The sequence below is a fragment of the Argentina silus genome (assembly GCF_951799395.1).
Source record: "Argentina silus genome assembly, chromosome: 17".
Classification (NCBI taxonomy): domain Eukaryota; kingdom Metazoa; phylum Chordata; class Actinopteri; order Argentiniformes; family Argentinidae; genus Argentina; species Argentina silus.
The window spans coordinates 8153997-8177214 of NC_139671.1; the positions used below are offsets into that span (position 1 = coordinate 8153997).

The window sequence follows — 23218 nt, forward strand, 5'->3', positions numbered from 1 at the left end:
CTGTACAAACAGTAATTACCCAAATGAGAGCCACAGTAAAATACACTCTACACTGTTTTATGTTGTGGTATTTAAACAAAGGGCCATTACAACATTAATGTTAGCTACGCTATTCCACCACTACTTAATATGTTATAGAATATGAACACAGTACATCATATATATTTCCGGCTGATTATTATTTATATATTGTATTCTATGCATTCTATTGGTATTAGGTAATGATATTCTATTAATGCATTATAATTGCGTTTTTTTCTCAGGGACCAAGACGGAAATTGCCAAAAGGATTTGTCTTGTGCGGGGCATTAATTTAGTACAACAATTGCACCGACACGCTATCTCTTAAGCTCATCAATATTTCATCTGCAGCCTTTCCCAGGCTCTAAGGAATCATTTGGGTTGGAGGGAAATAATCTGCTGAGCTACGAACAAGCTGCCAAAAGGGAGAAAACTTTAATGGAAAATTAGCCAGGAAAAATGACAATGATGGATCCCAACACTTGCCCCTTGTTACTGGGGGCTGCTAGAGGCAGTGACTACCTAAATTGTTTGAGTTCCAAAGCATCTGCCACACCTGGGTTCAGGCCGTGGCAATGGTTACTTTTGAGGACAATTTGTTCTAGAACTTGTTGGGCCTCCAACCTTGTCCTGCATGTCAGCTATCATGTAGTTTGATAGATAGATGCTTAGATATACACTGTTACCTCTATCTAGTGCCACCTTGAACCATGCCAATGATCACATACAGTACAGCAGAGAATGCCAAGCATGCAGGTACTGTACTACTCTGCTTCTATCAGATCTGCTATCCCAGTTTCTTTATTTAGCTTTTTCTATGATATGGGTGCCATAGCAACTGTTCCTTGTAAACATGGTTAATCTTTGGGAGCGTGGATTTGCTGGTCATTAGACTGTGGCAGCTGTGTGGGAGGGAGACCATGAATACCATCATTAACCATGAGTGCTGCAGGAGACTGGGCTCAACAGATTAGCATCTATTAGGCATTGAATCTAGAATGCAGCTTGTCCTAGACGCTAAGGTACCACTATAGGTGGATGGATTTCTGATGGAATAAAGTAAATAAAGTTCTGCTCTGTGGCGCCATTCAGATTGTGACTTCAATTGATCTCAACACCTTTTAGTCAAACAAGAGCAGTACTGCCTTCAAAGATCGGTACATGTGCAACAAAGAAAAACTCATTCAGGTTTTGACAATTAGTAATTATTCTATGACAGCAATTATTACACATTTTCTCTCTCCTACATCGATTTGACATGTTCATGACCACATTTGGTTACAAATCACTGTATTCCTTTATTAGTCATTATCTCCATGGTCCTATAAGGTGCTATGGCCATATCAATTGACTCCTTACCAGCTCTAACTTTGACAGTGAACTGTGTTGCACTGCCACAGTGGATAGTCCACTGTAAAAGAACTGCCTCTGGCATCCAATCACCAGTGCTGTAATTAAGATGGTGGAAATAGGACAAAGCTCCCTGGTGACTGCTCTGCAGAGTGAACGGGATCCCTGACAACTCTTTAAAGTATGGATCACTGTGGGTACTTAGTCGTTGTATGGTTTCTTAGTATTTAGCTTAGAGGTTGGTTTTGTGCTCAGCATGCAGAGGGTTGAGGACCTTAGAGGGTCTGACTTACAGACCATAGGTGAGTGGAGCTGTGTGCTGAGCCTTGCTGAATAGTTGAAGTTTGAATAAGGGGGGGCTTCTCCATTTCTCATGTCCCTTTTCACAACATTACCTTTTTAATAGAATGGATCTTCAAAATAAGGGTTTTTTTGAGCTGTCAAGGGTTAATAGACAGATATAGAGAAAGGGTTTTTGAAGGTCTAGATACCCCCACCATCTCTCTTTTGCTATGACATCCTCATCGAATCTATGTAGATTTACAGCCAGACTTTGCAAGTCTTTAGTTTATTACACTCAGGTTAAAACATTAGCTCCTGGTAATCAGAGTGTAGTCTGATTTACAGGAGCGTCCTTCATACACAGTACATACATACATACATAGTAATCCCTGTGGGCGTGGTCATCCTCAAGGACATTGTGGTTCCCTTTCAGTCGACTTGGTTCGACCCCTCACTATGGGACACGTACTCTGTGTATCTATTTGCTGAAGACCCTTATACAGTCATGACTGGTACAGGCCAGTGACACATGCAGGCAAATAGCCCCGCCTACTGCCCATCCTATACAGAATATAGGACCCAGCAAGCACGCCCATTTGATCCTTTCCACTCTTCACTCCCTGACTGTCCAAAGCATGCTGGAGTGTGCTCTCGTAGCTAGCTACAACTTAACTGTTGAGTAACTGTTAACTGTTAACTACTGAGAATCCTATGATTCTCCTGTTAGATTCTCCTGGTTAGTTTGTCTCTACTTGAATCCTACAGTTTGCAGTGTTCGTTCCCAAAGTCATCTCCATGGCGTACTGCAGCCACAGTGCTGTACTGCTCCCTTTCCATTCCCCGCCCTTCTCCTCTCAGGAGTGTATGAACACCCTCTGTCCTGTATGCCCATAGCCAAAATGGCGTCGTTCTGGGTTTGTAATAAGTTGTTCTTCTGCTTTGCGAACCCTGCCAAGGATAGGGCCCTGTGTACGCAGAACCTCTCCCATTGGATTTTGGGGGCCATTGTTGAGGCTTACAATTGTCAGGGATTGCAGCCCTCTTTGGGTGTCCGGGCGCACTCCACCCGTGGGTTGGTGTGGGCCCTGTTCAGCGCATCCAGCTGGGACACATACAGTACCTTTCAAAGGTTTTACAGCCTGGACGTGACTGTGCTCTCTGTGGAGCACACTGTCCTTAGTACTGGTTTGGAGACTATGTGATGTAGACAGGATAGATGATTGTATTCGTACAGGTTTCCAGTTTGGACCAGGAAATCTGGGAGTTTTGCAGGGTCCCGTAGTGAGGGGTCGAACCTAGCCAACTGAAAGAGAATTAGAGGTTACAAATGTAACCCAGGTTCTCTGATGAACCCTCACCTCACCTCTCTGATGACCCCTCACCTCACCTCTCTGAAGACCCCTCACCTCATTGCCCCTCTTGTGCTGAGCTTGTGAAGAGTGATTCGCTGGATAAAATGGGTGCACTTGCTAGGTCCTATATATAGGACGGGCCTATATATAGGACAGAGCTATCTGCCTGCAAGCATCACCGGCCTGTAGCCAGGCGTGATTGTATTGCAGTCTTCAGCTAATAGGTACACAGAGTGCCCCTTAGTGAATGGTCTCCCTAATCTCCTTCAGAGAACCTGGGTTACATTTGTAACCTCCAGTCTCCTTTGACAGACACTATAACTCGTTGTGGGGCTTGAGATCAGAGCTCCTGATGGTAAATTAGAGGTCTCATGTCTTATCCTTGTGAGACCTTAGGGTCTGTTCTGTTTCCACAGCTGCTTCCCCTGAGCCCATTTGCAGAATGAGACCAGAATGAGACTGGATGAGCTGCAGAGGTCTGATGGCGGAGGCGGGGAGCCCGGCCAAGAGTGCGTTGCAGTAGTCAAGGCGAGAGATGGACCAAGAGTTGTGCTGCTTCTCTGGTGAGGAATGGACTATCCTTCTGATATTGTAGAGGAAGACTCTACAGGAGCGTGCTGTCGCTGTGATGTTCCACGCACAGGATAAGTGGTTGTCAAGGATCACCCCAAGGTTCTTGGCTGTCTGGGAGGAGATCACAGTAGAGTTCTCTACTGTGATGGAGAAGTCTTGGAGAGGTCAGGCTTTCCCCGGGAGGAAGAGCAGCTCAGTCTTGTTAAGGTTGAGCTTGAGGTGGTGGGCTGACAAGCGGAAATGTCTGTAAGACACGCAGAGACACGTGTTGCCACCTGTGAGTCAGAGGGTGGGAAAGAGAGAAAGACTTGAGTGTCATCTGCATAGTAGTGGTAGGAGAAACCATGTGAGGAAATGACTGAGCCAAGAGAGTTGGTATAGAGGGAGAACAGTAAGGGCCCTAGGACAGAGCCCTGGGGGACCCCAGTGGTGAGGGCTCGTGGAGAGGACAGAGATCCTCTCCATGTCACCTGGTAAGAGTGACCGGCCAGGTAGGATGCAAACCAGGAGAGTGCAGAGCCAGAGATGCCCAGTTCTGAGAGGGTGGAGAGAAGGATTGGGTGGTTTACTGTGTAGAATGCAGCACAGGTCCAGAAGAATGAGAACAGAGGAGAGGGAGGAATCTCGAGCGGAGGAATCTCCCCCCAGTGAGTGGAGGGCCTCCGTGACAGCAAGGAGAGCAGTCTCAGTAGAATGCCCAGCTTTAAAGCCAGATTGGTGAGGGTCAAGGAGGTTGTTCTGAAGGACATAGTGAGACAGTTGGTTAAAGACAGCACGTTCAAGGGTTTTAGATAAGAAGGAGAGAAGGGATACCGGTCTGTAGTTATTGACAGCCAACGGGTCGAGTTGGTTTCTTGAGAAGAGGCTTGACTCTGGCTGTCTTAAAGGGACAGATCCTGTGGATAGAGAGGAATTGATTATGGTGGTAAGGAATGGAAGGATGTCTTTGGAGATGGATTGGAGAAAGGGGGAGGGGATAGGATCGAGGGGGCAGGTGGTTGCCTGCTTGGATGTGACCACTTTTAGAATATCATCAGGGGAGAGGGGGGAAAGAGCTGATAAACCAGAGACCGAGTGTAGTGTAGTGGGTTTGGGAGGAAAGGTAGCAGTGTTGGGCTTAAGGCAGGATAGCCACAGCAAAACACACCAAAACAACCAGCAACACATTGACTTTAAATAAGATTAAATTAACTTACTTTAGGACAGGCTTCACCACTGAGTGGAGGTGCGTGTTTGTGTGAGTGTGTGTGTGTGTGTGTGTGTGTGTGTGTGTGTGTGTGTGTGTGTGTGTGTTTCGGGACTCTACGGGTTTTGATTTTCTGCTCCGGTTGGCTGACCTATGCTTTGTGAATTCAGCTGCTGCCAGGAAAGAGGAAAGAACTCCCCCACCTTATGTATATGTGGATTCTGCCTACACTACATTACCATAGATGGTAGCCACAGTGGATATTGTCTGAGCAGTGACGTCTACTTTGTCCTGGTAAGCAATGGAACAGTGGTTGGTAATTCAGTCTGTATATGTCTCCTACACTGAATCTTCCCTTATACTGTATTTTAGGAAGCTTATTATGATAACACGGACATTTACTTTGCCTTTGTTGTAAACAACAGAATGTATGGCCCCTTTCTGTCCAACATGGATATATGGCCTCTACGGGTTCTATCTCCATTGAGGTCATACAACTTTGATTACAAGTCGGACAGCCCAGAATTTCCTGTCTGACCAGGGTTAGTGCTTCCTCCAGTGTGTCCGCCAGAGCTATACTATATGGTGGGGTCGTACTAAACTGTAGTTTTAGAGCAGCATTGAAGAGTTGGTTTACAGATGTGACCTTGAGAGAGCTCATTGTTCATTGCCACAGTCAATAAATCCAATTAAGATTTGATCACAACAGACAGATTGTTGGGTCAGACAAAGGGAAATGGATTTCCTTACTGGTAGTTGTTTGATGTGAAATGGTTCAAGATGTGCCAGCACTCACAGTATGTAGAAACAGGTGAATGGTGTAGCAAGGATTTGATGTTATCATGCCATATAAATTGTGTACAATGCATTCTGGTACAGTATACTGTAGATCAGACTTAAAATGCAGTCAGCACAATGAGGCTTAACAAAAAAAAAAAAATTGGTACAAGGCTAAACCAAAATCTAAACAGGTAATATAGCATTTTCCAGCTCTGATACCACCTTATCTCACAGTAACAACCTTCTCTGTTCATGCACCTTTCATGCAAAAATAATGACATGGAAACTACAGTCCGACTTACCTTGTAATAACAAGGTAGTCTTTCTTGTTACTGGTAACTACAGGTAATTAAGTAATTGGTAATTACTGGTAATTTACTGGTTATTACCATGTTATTACACACTTATTCCAATTATGTTATTATACACTTATTCTGTGATGTAAAGTGCTACCAGGACATCTTTAATAATGCTAAGTAATCTATTCACTGCATTGTTATGGAATACTCCTTGAACACCCTTCGCTGGCATGGACTTTAAATATCAAATACGTATTAGTTCCCAAGGTGAGAAATACAATATCCAGCCATCCCCCATCCACCTTGATGAAGGTCAGCCCCTCCCTCCATGTAAATCAAGCCAACTATTGATGATGTACTGCTGCATGCCTAGGTTCTGCTATTGCCTATTGCATAACGTACATATGGGAATGCCATTGTGGGAACAGATTTGAGAGATGGAGCAATGATGTGTGTAACCAAGAGGAAATTCATTTCTGCCAAGGGCCCCAGTCAATAGAATGGCTGATGGAGTGGCTTCTCCTGTGTATATACAAACATCTATTAGTCTCATACTGTGTTACTGCAGTGTATGTACTATATATTTTTCACAATATCATTTTCAGATGCTTTTGTTTGCCGTTACTGTAACTTACAGTAGGCAATGTGATTTCACAGTAAGACCTTGTCTCGCTCCTGTGTGATAAATGTTGGCTTGAGAAATCCCCTTGCTATTTTGCACTTCTACTCTTATATTTTCTTCTAAGTCAACAAAGCAATGGGCTTTGGCATACCAAATAACTCCACCTAAACACCCTGGACAGGGGCTGCCAATCTCGTAATTAATGGGTGGTGCAGTTGTGTGTGTGTGTGTGTGTGTGTGCGCGTGCTTCATCAGAAACAGACAGCAGGGGAATGTCACTGTCTGTGTGCAGGGTTTAGAGGGCTTAGAGGACGACCTCTATAACGTTTGTGAGGCACCATGTAGTCATGTTAGGTACAGTATATCCTCTTCTGTGTGGCAGCCTAGAGGAGGGATTGACATGGTTCAGTGCTGCTGGGTGTGGTATTAGTGCCCTACCTTCAGTGTGGTATTAGTGCGCTAAGCACCTCAATCATTAGGTAATTACCCCAAAATGGAATCGCAGGCTTCTGGAAGGAGTGAAGACTAACATATCCGCAGGGGAGCTGAGGACGTAACTAAACCAAAGCCATAACAGGTGGTTCCCTAAAGACGACTCAACGGTGTTCAAAAATTAGATTTGAATATAAATCCTGTGTACCTTTTCAGTTCTCATAAGGCTGTGAACTAGGAAGAGGGCGGCTCATGAATACTAATCTGAAACGGCAGGTATAGAGTGTACAATCTTTCCTAACATTCTCATCCTGTATACTGTTATGCTCAGTGTTAGCATGTTTGACATCATGAATGGCTTTGCACGAACACACAACTTCAAAGGCAACCCGTCAATTAAACCTACTTTACATCATCAACTCTGCATACATGAATGTCAAAGGACTAGATTATCAATGACCTTATCCCATGCAATATCTGAGCTGTGTATTACACTGGAACGATACATTATAACTATTTCTATTATGTGACCTGAGTGTGCGTGGTATTGTAGTCATCTCCCCAAGGCTGACGAAGCTTATTAATCAGATAAACGTAAGTAAATCAAAAGCACAGAGAAGAGAACTGGGCCCTGAAGCTATACTGTACATACTGTATGTGTTCCAGCTCATTATTGATTATTATGCCTGCAATGAAGCCTGTCTTCTCTTTGTGGCTGTGTTTGAATCTTTTGGTTTGGTCATTGGCTGGATCTTTGGTAAGTGTAAAGTTGCTTTAGTCCTCAGAAGCCCAGGATCTTTACTCAAGCACTCTGCACAACTAGTAACATTGTGTACTCTTTTGCTACATACCAATCCTTTATGGCATCCTTCCTTGTATCCTTTCCTTGAGAGCTGGACAAGGAAAGCTACAGGTCTGGTAGAATATAAGCATTTTACTCAGTCTGTGCGTGTTTTATCAACAGGGGCAGACCGCATATACAGTATGGTGTCGTTAAGGACATGACCGGTCAGCGACGATGTGTTCTCTTCAGACTGTGCTGGCATTACCTCACCCCACTGTGTCTCTGGTGAGTCAGCTGTTGGAACTTGATACATTTTAAATCTATTCATCTCACGCTTTAGATACCAGATACTGGCACATTGATGGTACAACCAATCCTGAATCATGGCACTCTCCTCCTGACTCCTGGTGTCAGTCTTGGGGATTGACAAGATCTGTGTTGGCACAGGCAGCCTGAGGCAGGTGTGTCCCATCCAGTAAGATGTAGAAATGTAGAAAAATAAGATGCTGAGAGAGACACTCAAACAGCACACTGCCTGTGATAATTGAGTGCTTTTGGTGTATGAGGGTAAAACCTAGTGTAAAACCAAGCATAACATGTCAAAGGCTCCTGTTGTTTTATTTATATATTGTCTATGAATGATTCAGGTCAAATTAAATATGATTTCACTCCTTACCGATAAGCATTTAGCCTGTCTCTTTGAAAGTGTTACAACTGTTGGATTGATTCTCTGCCTATGCTGTACTTCTTAATTCAAACTATTACAACTTCTCCAACTTGTAGATTGCTTTTGCAAGCACTGGAAGACTGTATCTGCTTGGACTTGTCCTTTTCAGGTTTATTATTTAATTTAATTAGGTAAATTATTGACACAAATCAGCTATCACAGAGGTACATGGAGAGGTAAGGAGTGAATTATGCCAATTGGAAACAAAGATGAGTAGGGGGTCATCAAGGGCCAGGTTGGGAATTGTGCCAGTACTTTTGGGTTAATGCCCCATACCCACTAAGGCGCAAAGGTAGCTAGCAGGACAAGGCAATACAAAAAATATCACCAAGATCAAAAATGATTACAGAACTATCACCTCAACTCAATTTAACTCAAAAGCAGCGTTGCTGACATTATGTGCAGATACAGTATAACTTAGTTTCAGACAGACGCCAGAGGGATGTCTACTATTTTACTGTAATAAAATTAAGGGAAATGTATTTCTGTAAAGCAGCTCCTTTTCTCACACTATATTGTCAGGCACCATGTCAGAGAAATAGAGTACGAGGTAGAGTGAGGTCATCAGAAAGCACTGAGTGACATCAGGATAATGATGACATAAAATGACTCCGTTGGTACGGTGGATCGAAGGGTTGAGGAGAGAGGACAGTGGAACTCAAAGACATAATATATTCTGGCGGTGGCAGGTAATGTTGTTGTCCTGGGCAACGTGAGGAGATTTCCCTATCTCTGATACAAGAACGGTGGTGGTGAGTAAAGTCAATAATACTGATAAGTATTGTTGTGTTATATACAATAGGAGAATATTTATCTGTGGGTTAATTATCAATCAAGGTGAAGTTTGAATAACAGTGGACCCAGGTAAACAGTTTGTGTCCATTAATTTATGGGGTGCATACCTTGCTTTGTTTATCTCATGTTTGTGGAGTTGATAAAGATGACCAATAATGTTCAATGCATCCTGTGGTATTAGCTGTGCCTATGTGCACAGATAATGTGTTACTGGACAGGGGGCTAGCTCTGCATGCTCACAACACCATAAATGACTTTAATTACCTCTCTTTGAAAGATTAATTAGTTTACCAGAGCTGCTGTGGCCAAAAGAGGATAAAAAATATGCCACAGCATTGCAGTGCTACCATAATGCCCTTGAGGTAGAGCCAATTCTTCCGTGGCTCATCTGAATGAATTTAAATCAAATAATCAAAATAAAAAGATTTAAAATCTTGCCAGCTTTGCATTAAGGGAGTGAATATTTTGGATATTCATTACCAATCATTACCAGGGGCCTATCTGACAGGTTCCAATGAGAGTATGGAAGATTTGTTTGAAAGTCAGTATTCAAAATAATATAATTGATAAGTGTCAATGGCAATGAAAGTAAACTGATTTTAAAAGCAATTTTTCAAGCCTGCATAAGCTACTATTATTATTATTATTATTATTATTATCATTTTAGTTATTATTGTGATTGACCATGCCTTTTCGTGTATCAGATGATTTTGTCTGATATGTGGGAGATTAGAGGTCTGTTATTTTTCTTGATTCCAACAATCAGCTAGCTGAGTGGACCTCTCCTCACCAAACAGGACAGCAAACTGGACCTCAGGGACCAACACAACCTCTGCTGCCACTGAGTTCTGGGAGTAAGACCAGCACAACCAGCACAAACACTTAAAAAGACGGAGTATTGGTACTGTGTATATTTGTGTATATTTGTTGTTGGCTCACTGGCAGTGAGATTGGCTGGCAGAAGATCATTATCTGAGACCATCTCTATCCCATTCAAATCCCATTCAGAAACGAGTAGCTCAGTCCAACCACTTTTGGCGGTAAAAATAACCCAGCAAGTGGTCCTTGATGAGTAGACGTGATGAGGAGGTAGCAGGGAGGGATGGGGAAGAGAGAGGCACCATTTTGTTTTGTTTTTGTTTTTTGGATCTGGACAGGGCTATCTATCTATCTATCTATCTATCTATCTATCTATCTATTATCACTTGAATATGTTTTCAGGATCAATACTTATGTACTTAAGATTTCAAAACTAGAAAGGTGGGTGAATGTCAATAGGCTGGTTCCTATTTAATTGCGTCACCCAACTGTCAAATCACTGATGTCTACGGATGTCGCCGACTTGCATTGGAAATGATTGATATTCGTCCGCTTTGTCGCTAGTGACCGATTCTGGTCTAAACACACAGGGTTAGACAGCAATACTATACTAAGCTAGGTGACACAGCAATAGTCCTACCATGTGAACCTTACATCCCTGTGGTGACTCTGCTGCCCCCCAGGCATTGTGTGTTGGCCATTTCTGGAGGTATTGAGGAGTTGGGCAATGTGAGATGGGAGTTGATGCTGTGCCTCATCGCCTGTTGGGCCATCTGTTACTTCAGTATCTGGAAAGGAGTCAAGTCCTCAGGGAAGGTCTGTTCGTAACACTTTATTTAAAAGGTGGTTAAATGGAATTATTCACAACACATTTCATCCTTCATAGTAAAAACCCCTGTGTGGCAATGCTGGATGAATAACATGGAGATTAAATTTTTCTGTTTTCTGTGCTCCTCAATCATGTATTGGGAAACTATCTGAATAATTGGGAAGCACTGCTGCTCATGAGAATAGCTTAACACTGTTTGGGAGGGGGTTTCCTTTTACCTATGCCCAGACCTGGGCCGCCTGGCAGATCCTCAGGTAACCACTTTGTTGGAGCTCCATTTGCCATTGTTAAGCCATACTGGCAGTTCTTGCTCTTTTCCTTATTAAAGTTGTCTCATTTGTTATTCATGTATGGTTGGAGGCAGGGTCTCAGATATTCTTCTCCTACAGTCTGGCGCGAGGCACTCTGAGTGTTCTAGGGAGCCACAACAACTACAACAACAACTTCTACAAGTGAGCATAACCATATGGAGATGGATTACTGCCAATATTATTAAATAAATAGAGTATGACTCACAAATGTGTACCATGATCCGTACGACTGAACAAAATACACACAGCACAAATAGAATGTACTATCTACACACAAACACCTCTTGATTTGTATTTTTAAACAATTATTTGAATACATGCAAAATTATTTGTAAATATATGCACATATGAATAAATGCTTCATAGATTTATGAATACATGCTCTTACATTTGCAAACAAATGCCATGATTTGTGAATACAAACAAAAGCAGTGACAAACAACTTTCCAAAGTTATTAATAAACGCATTGCTTTTGTAGGTATCCAATAATTTCAAAACAACACTTAGCATTAGATCTGTTGAATCTGTATTTGCGGATTTCATTTGTTTACCGAATTTTGGCTTGGCTTGACTTGTACTTATTTACAATCATATCGGCAGTAATCTATCTCAATACATATTCCTCTTTTCAGAAAAAAATACTAACTATGGTCAAATCACAATGAAAACATTTGATTCCAGACATTTCATGAAGTTAAAAGCTTTCAGTATTGGACTGAAAACACTTGCCACTGGGGTGGTGCACATCAAGTTTTTATGCGACTGACTCAAATTTGCATGAGACCCACATAACTTGGAATGTAGTAAAGAGACTGAAACAACTCTTCCTGAGACTGAAACAACTCCTGCTGAGACTGAGGCTGTCCTAATATGGACACCAAAATGTGCTATTTGCTTGTCCCCTGCAGGTTAAACAAATACATATTATAGTGCTCTCAATGTCACATATTTATGAAAAAAGATAAGATGAGATATGCATACAGAAATGGCTGTGAAGTATTGTTTTCAAATTCTCTTTCTCTATTCCATGTATGATTCTTGTGCAAAGGCCCTGGTCTGGCGTTCATTGTAATCCCTCAGGCAGCTGCCATGATACCTTTGCCTCAGCTCTGGACAGTCTGCTTTTTCATCATGCTTCTGTTACTGAGTGTAGACACTATGGTACTACAGTATATCGCTGTAGTTTTTTTTATAAATGACTTTTAATGTGTCCATTGAAAATAGTAATTATTAGTATTAGTATAGTGTCAGTATAGTGTTCCTAATAAAGTACTCGGTGAGTGTATATATACTTCCTGTTTAAAAACTGAGCCAAAGGCATATGGTAATGGGTTTCATTGATACAGTAATCCCATTGTGCTTAGTTTATACAGTAGATACAGTAAAGTACTGTACCATAAATATCTGCACAATGCTCAGCATACTGAAACCCTCACGCACCGTCATCTAGGTCATTGTATGATGCAGCTAAGGTAAGTACCTGAATGTGAAATGGAAAGGCATAATTTATGATGTCTTCCATGAGGTGAACTTCTGTGACTGAGGTCTAATAGATCATTCTGCTGCCTGAGATTTGAAGGGCGAGACGGTTTTAGGGGGGAAGGAGAGGGCTTTAAGACTGATTTAATGTCAGAGAGAGTGGGGGGAACTGTCTGAGGTATTCTCTCAGACGACACAGTGGAAACAGTCCCAGTAAATAAGGCGCAGCCGTCAAAGGGAGGGATATAACGTTTATCAAAACAGCAGGGTTGCCAAGCAGCCTTCCTAACCCATGGGATGCCACACAACACTTGGACCACGACCAGCTGGACCACCTCTCTCTGTCTGTCTGTCTGTCTGTCTGTCTGTCTGTCTGTCTGTCTGTCTGTCTCTCTCTCTCTCTCTCTCTCTCTCTCTCTCTCTCTCTCAATTTTCCCTCTAAATGTCGTCTGTCTCCAAGTCAGTGCGTGATTTATTACTCGTCCTAGTCTAGTGCCAAGCATTGCTTTTAATGGCGAACTTCACACACCAATAAACAGCTGAGGGAGTCTGTTGACAATATGGAGGAGAGGAGGAGGAGGAGGAGGAGGAGGAATAGGGAAATGGGAACAAGCAATTGTTTAGTTTGTGTGGGCCAATCTCATTTGAATGCAAATGTGCAGCAGCTCTCTTGTTTTTGGTCTCCATTTATTCTGCTTTATGCAAATGTAACAATTAAACAGCCTATCTTGATAGGATCCTCTAAGCAAAAAACAATGGGAGATAATGAATGCCATCAAAACAGGTCTCTTAAGGGAAGGAGGAATTTAGAGAGAGCTGGCTTCATTGAGAGAGATGATGACGCTTACTAAAAGAGTTTGTGGGCATGCAGAGGAGGGCCTCATTTTGTATGTGTATCATGTGTTTTTGAAGCAGTATTGCTGTATATTGCATGCTTGTTTGTATGACACAAGTCACTGAATAAGCATGTGCTGACAACTCTCTCAGCAGATGTGTGTGCTTGAACATTACCATGTCAGGAAGATTCCATGTCACAGTCACTAAGTCACTATAGTCGGGGATATTTGACACAAGCCAGAGCTACAGTAACCTACATTTCCTTCCCGGTGGCCAGATGCACTCTGCTGACTACTACGATGGCCTATAAAAGGGAACACATATTAACCCTTTGGTTCACAGTTCTCCTTAATACTGTATTATAACCCATGTCTTCACAGTATTTGCTGTGTTTTTCTTTCATTTATTTAGTTGTTAGGTCGACTGGAGCTAATGCAACTGTCTGTGTCTTTATACATGGGTATTATATAAGGTTTTGTCTGAATTACAGCCGTACTAGTTTACAGTCTAGCCCTTAGGTTACCCTTTGTAGAAGAAATAAAAGGCCACAAAGTCAATATGAGAGTGAATATGTTCACTTTATGTGTCATCTTTGACCTATAGGAAATGGTCCCTATGAAATCTGTATATGTAGGCTACTGTATGTCATTACAAACAAAGGTCACCTAAGATGAATCTAAGCTGACATAATATGGATGGTCTTACAAGTATTCTCTGTTCCGGTTTAATATACACCCAGTCTGACATGACAGTAATTCTATCAATGTAAATATATTCAATTGTACTCCATCAAACACAAATGGATTGTTCATGCTTGGTTGTATTGCGTTACACCTCTCCTGTTATTTCTGACTCTCACACTAACTCCCTCTTCCTCTTTTCCTCGGAAGAAAGTTCACTGACTGCTAATCAGATTAATCCAGTCTGCAGCAATATGGGCTATGACCTCAGGGCTCGTCAGACTCCCATCCAATCAGGAGGTGGACAGGATGTACCCCACTCACTTCATGGCCTCATTAACTCCACGCTACAGTGATGTCACATCTGTTTTAATTACACCATTGTTCACTGAGTTGTACCACTCCTGCCTACTCTAACTCCAGAAATCCCTCTTTATGCCACACATTAAAATATACTGTACATACTGTACACACACACACACACACACACACACACACACATGCACGCATACACACATGCACACACATACAAATCCACGGGCACACACACAAGTCATTCACAGATGTGCAATGACCTTCAATCCAATATACTGTAAGCTTGTATTGTAATTATATGCATCAATAACATTTTTCAATCACATCTTTCAATTTCAATCACTAATTAAATAGACAGGTATTGACTTTAATCCGTGGATTGGCATCATACTGACTGTGGCACAGAAACAATCTCAATACAATGTATTGAGAAAAATGTACACGTTATAAAGTAACTTGTACAGAGGGCTGTATATTACAGCCAATCAGAGGGCAGATACTGTCGTTTTCGTAACAGTTTAATGTCTGTGCACAAGTACACGAGTAACGTGGATGAGTTCAGAGCTTTTAACCCTCTGTGTTGGCAAGGTACTGTTGACCAGGACAATCCAGATGCCTCATTAAAATCTGGCCTAATTACTTCTTATGGGCAAGTAAACATATTTTGACATGTAACTACTAGATGTGCTAGTTTGACATGTAACTACTAGATACAGCCCTCTGTACATCAGTTATTAGAAACATCAATATTCATTACGTTTTCTGAACTGTGATTGCAGGGTCCCCCGCTAGAGGGCGTTGAAAGATTAAAATAGCTACAGTGTCTCCTCAGAGGTTCATTATGGGCAACTGCTTATGAGTGCATAATATAATTGCCGAAATGTTCTGAGGTAGTCTTATTTATGCTCTTCATGACATCTAATAATCACACTACAAATGATCCCCATAAAATCACTTTCACATAAGATTAATTTAAAGTTAACATTAACATTTAACATTTTGATGGTTGATAGTTCAAAAGTCAATCAATCTCTAGATTGCTATATAGCTTATTAAACCTTATGGGGAAACATGAATGATGAAAGCGTACATAGGGGAAGCTCCTAAATGTTCTTATAGATCCATATATCTCACATCCAGACATTTCCGTCTAATGAATGAATGTGATCTGAAAAGGAGGGATCTGTACATCTTGCTTGAAGCGCATAAATCCCTTCATGAGGCAGCAGATGGCACTTAGACACAGGGAGGCTCCTACCTAACGCTCATGCCATTTGTATGAGTGGTCTGTACACAAATATGTTACTGTATATGCTTTAAGCCTAACATACATTAAGTTAAAATCTAACATACAGAAATGTTGTCTTGGGGCAACAATGTTCACACTTTCTTACATAACGTACTGTAAATGGGGTCTTTGAAGAAGGCTGGGCAGTAGATGGAGATGAATGTGACAGTTGTTGTGTTGGGACCATGCATAGCCTGAGTGTGTGCTTTCCCTCCTCATTAAAAAGCGCCATGCTGAGGTATGTCCTCTGTGGTTAGCTTCCTCCATTCTGCAAACAAATGAGTACTAAACACTCTGGATTGCTGCCTACCACCCATAGTGATAAACACAGTAGAAAATAATGTTCATCGTGCACTGACAGACACATTGTCTACACTGTAGGCTGTAGATTCTGTGTCCTTTACGAATATGATTAACTTTATAGAGGGACATTATACCGCCCCAGTGCATTGATGCTCTATTATATATGTCCCTGCCTTTCATTAGAACATAAGGTGAGACCGTTCTCTGTTTTCTCTGTAACGTCTCGTCCTGTTCCTTAGTTTATGTTTGTCTTTGTTTCGTGTGATTCATTTATTGTTTCCTGTTTTATTTTTGTGTTCCTCACCTTGTCTCTCGTTTCAGACGCTTCACCGCCTGCCCTTGTGTGTTTCCCACCTGTGTGATTGTCTACCCCACCCTGATTGGCTTCACCTGTCCCTCATCATCCTTCCCTGTGTATTTAGTCTGTGTGTTCCCCTGTCTCTGTGCCAGTTCGTCTTTGTACCTTCGTGTCATACGTCCCAGCAGTGCCTTGTGATAAGTATTCCTGTTTTTTTAGGTTTTTTTTTATATATCTTCTGGTGTGTTTTGGACTTATGGATTATCTGCCTGTCTTTTTGAGCTGCCTACCTGTGTACCAAACCCTGCTTTGTCTACCCCCTTCCTGGATTATCTGCCTACCCATTGACTGCCTACCTGTGTACCAAACCTTTCTGAAAGTAAAGACTATTCTATTGGATTTAAGTTTTTGTCTCTGAGTCTTTTGCCTTTTTTTTTTGTCTTTTGCCTGAGTACTCATGCCGTTACACACTCTCTATGGGACACACAGACAGTACCAGGGGACTCCAGACTCACAACAGGAGGAAATGCATTCACTTTTTAGTCAGAATGAGAGCTCACAAAGAGAGAACACTTGAGGAATAGGACATTGATATATCAATAATGAGGGAGAAGGCATCGTGTATGAATGTTCTGTATAAGGCTTTGTATATTGAATATTGATGCCTGGGTGCGGAAAGACGGGCTGTGTACTCACAGAAAGACGTCTCATGAATGTTGCACCGCTGTTTTCATGCTCTTTGGATTCATGCAACAAGAGAATGATTAATGAAAGCCTATGAGTGCATAAACCATGCCAGTCTATTGCATCTTTAATTCAGGCAGAAAAAGAGCATGGGAAATCAAAAGACATCAAGAGAGACCACATTCCCTCCATTTAGCTCACCCCGCAGCTGTGAGAAGTCCTGAGAGTGCTCTGTTCTGTACCTGGAACCCAGCAGCTCTCATCTGTCTCACATCATGCAGTAGAGAGAGCCCTGAACAGCCTTCAGGTGGATTCTCATCTGCGGGAGATTTGTGTCACGGTGGGGCTCCTGTGATAAACCTCTCTGATAACAGTGGTGTTTACTGTTTACTGTCCAGCCCCTCATAACTGAGACAGATATTGGGGCAGCTTTACCCTTTGGCCTCTGGAGAGTAGGGAGGGCACTGTGAAGTCCCATAAATGAGACAGGAGAGGTGTTGTGATCCTCAGTGTGGCTGTGTGAGGTGTTTGAAGCCTCAGGCAGAGAGGGTATTAACTCAATAGGATGGTCTGTTCGGTACCTAATCAAGGGGAAGAGCATCCATTCCGAATGAGGCAGATAGACTACTCAGGGACTCTTACCTCTATAAAAACAGCAGTTTGTTTATCATGAGGCTCCAAGCGGACAGAGGGAAAGCACTGTAATTTATTTTTACATCTTATATCCCAATACGAAATGTGTACAAGTTGTTTGTAATAGATGAATGCATACTAAAAATGTTTACATAGAGAGATACAGTATGACAAATCTATAGCCACTGCAAGATCCGGGTAAGTTAAAGTGATATTTCATTTACATCTCACATTCAACCTGCGAAGCAAATAGAACTGGAAGAAAGTTGCCCTTTTTTTTCTTTCTTTTTAAGGCTTTCCAGTTCATCATTCTGAGTGGAAGGTCTATGGAAATGTCCTCCTGTTCTCGCTTTAGCCCATGCTTTACCACACACTGTCCAAAAGCACAACGAGCATAACGTTCAAGAGATTATGAAATGATGAGGTTGAGTTGGAGAAAGTTTCTCAAGCTATTATAGTCACTATGGTCAGACAGAGGTTCCCAGACTGTGAAACAGTAATATTCACCCTGTGGTTTGGCAAGAGTTGTCTAATGACATAGTCATTCTCTGGTTTCAGTTAACCCCAGAATCATGGAGTATCACAGAGCCAGGGGCCATAACACCTGTCAGAAGACCAGGTTCAGAGTTGATGCCGCCTCTTAGAGTCCCAGGAGGCTCTGTGACGAGTATATATTGTGCACATGCGCTCTCCCATATTCAAATTGATGTGTAGATGTAAACAAAAATGATCACAAGCAGATTGAGTATGGTGCCAATGATTCCAAGCACACCAAGTATGGTCTCTTCCTTAATTTCCTTCCTCCAAAGTTCAGCGTCTTCCTTCGGAATGGCTCTATCCACCATTGTACCCAGACTTGTATGACGTTTCCTCTTCTGTCCAGTCTATATATGGAAAACACAATCAAACAAAACAATACTCAAAAAAACACCAAATCAACCATGACTATATGAAATGCAGATACATGCAGTATATCTGTATTCATATACATCTATACAGTACATCTTTTTTTGAAAATATAAACTTCCTTATTGATAATTTTTCAACTCAGTCGAACCAGGACATTGAATTGCCTTCTCTAACTTCCATGCTTGGACATTGTTTGACAAAGGGTATCACTAATCCAACTCTATTCTCACATATGGTATAGTACTGTATGCCACCAGAGCTTGATTAAGTTAGCATATTGTAGCACTGTAATGGGGTGGTAATGTGACTGGGTTGCCAAGATAATTGAACAGAGACAGGACAGTTCTTACCTGTATCAGCAGCATCAGGAGGATGGTAGCGGTACGTTAAATGTCTGTCTCTGAAGGATGTTACAACAACCCAAGTGGTCCTCATAGCCCAGGGTCCCTCTCATCCTGTGGTTAGGAGAGGAAGCTACTAGAACAGAGGTGAGGTGAGGAGAGGAGAGGAGAGGAGTGGAGAGAGGAGAGGAAAGGAAAGGAAAAGAGATGAGAGGAGAGAAGAGGACAGGATATTAGTAGAGATGTTAGGAAGTAGTTACGAGAGAGAAGAGAGAGGTGAAGAGAGGTCAAGTGAATTAAAAAAAAATAGGTTGAAAAAGTAAAAGGAGCAAGGAGAGAAGGGTTGAGAATAAGCGAGGAAATAATAACAAAGGTGAGAAGGAAGAGATAAGAAGTGAAAAGACGCGGGGTGAGGAGAGCTGAGAACGGAGAGATAAGAAGCTAAGTCCTTTAAGGTTCCCCAGGGTCTTTGAGGTTACAGATGTGTCTCCCCTCAGGCTACAGTTGTGCTCTTCCTGTCACCTGCCCCTACATCGCCTAACCTTCCTCTCCTCACCTCCTTCCACACATCCACTCCAACTGCAGACTCACAGCGTGATGTGTGTGATGAATAGAGGCTACATTTATAGTCCTCTGGATTCAGCCTCCTTTGTGTTGTTGGTCATGTGACAGCTGTATTTGTTTCCTGACTTTCCTCTGTTGTTTACTGACAGAATAAAAGATAAAGAGTCGTCTCCCATGGTCCAAGTGTACGTACTTCTATCGTAGAACCAAACTCCTTCTCCCCAGCAGTAATGAGGGGTGTTGGTCTGGAAAGGGATTGTTTGTGCTGCCACAAGGGGTATGGGTGTGCTCCAAGGACCCTGAGAAGCTCTCACTTTACAGTGGGACATGTAGGCCACCTCCTACTCACTGTGTTGACTGACCTCATTCCAATGGTAAATTGAATCCACATAGAGAGACATGGCATTCCCAAATCCGAACCTAGCACAAACACTGTGGAACACAGAAACCTGCCGTTGCTTAGCAACTAGCTCCAGGGATCTAAAGATTGCTGATGATGACGGTTTAATCCGTGTTTACAAACAGTATCATTAAACAAGGATAGTGGTGAAAAAATTATAGATACGAAGTTATGTCTGGAAAATGTGATGCGATAAACATAATCTGTGTCCCTAAGACATTAGAAAAGAAGAAAGGTGCAGAATCCTTCACTACAGCAGTACAGCACTACGTGACCTGGGTTGAGCAGACAAACAAGACCTCAGGTCACAATGTTCAAACACAGTTTTTTCTAACTGACTTTATTCACCATTATTTTGCGTTTTTCTTGTAGTCAGTGCTTATAGATGTGTTATAAATGCTTCATAGATAGAGTTCATCCGATAAAGTATCATCCTATAGTCAATTCTCACTGAAAATAAGTGTCCAATTGATTGTGACAGTGTCTGGGATCCAGACAGTGCAGAACCAAGCCAAGTTAATATGATTTAACTCTCCTGTAATGCTAATGTCTTGCATCAGGCACCCCCAAGAGACAAAATGTGGTATTTCAGTTTATTCTGAAAAATATAGAGGATGCTACAGTAGCACAGGAAATTGTCACACATCATTATAAATCATGGGCATATGCGGTCAGCAATTCAAATGCAAACATACAATGTCCTCACAGCAACATACTGTAAACAATTATTCCCCCCATTAATTGTATTGCCTCTAATACATTGAAACTTTATGAAAATAAAACAGGAAATGGTACTGATATTTGGCTGAAGAGTAGATAGCACATCCTTGTAAGTTGCAGTATTGCTTATGCACTAGATGCATGGTCAGTAATGTAGCTGTTTTACATATTGCTATCATGGACTGTCATTTCCCCTGAAGGAAAGTATGATTTGCATTGTGACTCCATATTAACATGAGTAATCGGTTGAAGCATTTTTACAAATACTGTACTTATACTGACTTTGATAAATAACACACAATGAAATATGAAACACAAAACAACTCATAGTTAATAAATATGTGCCATTATGAATTACAGTAATGCTTAGCAGAGCGTATGTGCTGAGGCAATGTCTTGCAGCGCCCTCTAGTGTCAAATGTGACTACCATTCACTCTGGAGAATGGAGCAAATCCTGTTTTATTGAACCTGCATCTATCTCTTACTACTGTAGGATGAATCCTCTCCCCTGGGCAACACTCACCCTCCATAGCCTCTACAGTGCCACAAAGAGACAGGCTGTATGAATATGTCAATTTGTCTGATTTAATGGCCCTAAAGAGTCAGCAAGGTGGGGGAGTAGAGCAGTGCCAGAGGTCCATCCTCCAGACTCCTGGCACTGTTGTTGGGGTGAGGCTTTGAGACCAAGTCCTTGGGAAAGGCCTCTTCTCTCGATGAAGCCCTGTCCTGCTCCCCTAGGCTGGCGTGGGAGAGCATAGGGTTGGAGAGATCGACTACATGACTTGGGCTACAGCCCACCATTGAATGGATGCTGAAGCAGTCAGCACTGGGGCAATACTCTTCCATTTGGCTGTGGTGGAGGTGGTGGTGGTAGGTGGGTTTCATGGTAGGGTGTTCAGAGTGAAGGGAGAACTGGGCCTCCTCCTGGGGCTCCTGCTTCACCATAGAGGGGTTCCGAGGGTGAGGGCAAGCCTCTGTAGGGTGCATGGTCAGGGGGAGTGTCTGGGGCTGACCATCACAGAGCAGTCTACACACAGAGGCATGGGAGGCCAGGATGAGCTCCAGCTTTTCTCTCTCCTCCTGGAGCCTCTCAACCTCCGTCTGCAAGCTGGCCTGCTCCTTCTCCAGCTCCTCTGTCACCTTATGACAGACAACAGAGAATAATAAACGTAGCCCTCCTCCTCCATGGTTACTAAAGTACACAGTAAGTACAGTATTGAGTGGCTGTATTGATAGACCGTGTATATTTCTGTGTATACTCACTCCTTGCAGTTGGTCAGTCAGCTCTCTCCTCCGGTGGCGACATTTAGCAGCAGCCAGTTTGTTCCTCTCTCTCCTCAAACTCCTCCGCTCCTCCTCATCTGGGTTCAGCTGATGATAGCATGATGCACAGTGAGAGATGCTATGTAGCGTGGTTATTCTTTAAGTCTGCCATTAACTTAAAGGGGCATTTTACTCAGAAATTATGTTTTTGTATATTAATATGGACCCAAAATATCATTATGTTACTTATCTACATACTTTATTTACGACATGGGAGGCTCTGTTTTTGCTGTGTTGTTACCTGAGTGTTACGTCTGCTCCGTCCGTGTGTGTTACCAATTGTCTGTATGACCCCCAGCCGTGTGAGGTTTAGTGGCCCCAAGCTGCTTGTGTCCAGAGGGTCATATGGATGAGAGCGCAGGCAGGGGGCAGACATGGAGGCTAGGACCGCTGGCTGTACCATCCACTGCAGCTCCTGACTGGAGGTGATGGCATTTATGGTGGGGATGAAAGGGCTTCTGGATACTTGCATTTTCACTAGATACTGAGAGAGAGAGAGAGAGAGAGAGAGAGAGAGAGAGAGACAGAGAGACAGAGACAGAGACAGAGAGACAGAGACAGAGAGACAGAGACAGGAGAGATTATTTAGAGGAGTGGACACACTTGTCCACTATGATCACCAATTGACTACACACAAATGTAAATCATAGTTACTTACTTCACTTATTCTCCCATTTCCCATATGAAAGGAGGTCCATAAGTAGGCTATGCTTAGTTTTAATGAATGAGTACAGTATATCTACAGTATTTATTGAATACTTCCAAATATTTGGAATAAAACAATGTGTATACCTCATCTTTCGCGGAGGTCCAACCGTTGTGAGATTTGGGAGAGCGCTCAAGCTGGCACTTGGCGGTGCACATGCCGGGGTCCTCGGATAGGTCCTGTTGCATGATTGATAAGGAGAAGAGTTCTGCGGACCAACTCAGAGTCCGACCAGATGTCTCGAGCTAAAAAACCATTAACATATGATAGCGATCCCGCAGTCTCCTGGGATGAGGTAGAACTATTCCTTGTGTCTACAGAAAAGTTCAACGTTGTTGAAAAAGTAAATCAGTTCACAACTTCACTGCAGCTACAAGTGAGAACAGGTGTGTCAATGGAAAGATGTAGTTAATTTGCAAACGATGCTAAAGAAAAATACTATATTTTAGAACAGGGATGTTTTCAATCTTATCGTGTAGCCTACATCTGACGGTTCGCATACGTCACCATCCAGGCGCATGAGGAGTAATTGCCTACTGATTTACTAAGATAAATGCGCTACCTCGGCTATATT

General features: G+C 42.4%; 1 protein-coding gene across 1 annotated transcript; it reads right to left on the bottom strand.

Moving 5' to 3' along the window:
* Positions 1-20481: 20481 nt before the first annotated feature.
* LOC310817654 (fos-related antigen 2-like) lies at positions 20482-22899 on the bottom strand. Its single transcript, XM_083688304.1, has 4 exons — positions 22731-22899; positions 22180-22422; positions 21879-21986; positions 20482-21755 (listed from the first exon to the last, which is right to left on the bottom strand). The coding sequence occupies exons 1-4, from the start codon at positions 22830-22832 to the stop codon at positions 21210-21212; spliced, it is 999 nt and encodes a 332-aa protein (XP_083544430.1). The 5' UTR covers positions 22833-22899; the 3' UTR covers positions 20482-21209.
* Between the last annotated feature and the right edge of the window lie 319 nt (positions 22900-23218).

Bases quoted from the DNA above. Each gene is read 5' to 3' on its own strand.
- LOC310817654 (XM_083688304.1), bottom strand. From the start codon at position 22,832: ATGCAACAGGACCTATCCGAGGACCCCGGCATGTGCACCGCCAAGTGC. The intron at 22,423-22,730 runs GTATACACATTG...TCTCTCTCTCAG, and splicing joins GGACCTCCGCGAAAGATGAG to TATCTAGTGAAAATGCAAGT. The intron at 21,987-22,179 runs GTAACAACACAG...TGCTATCATCAG, and splicing joins GGAGCAGACGTAACACTCAG to CTGAACCCAGATGAGGAGGA.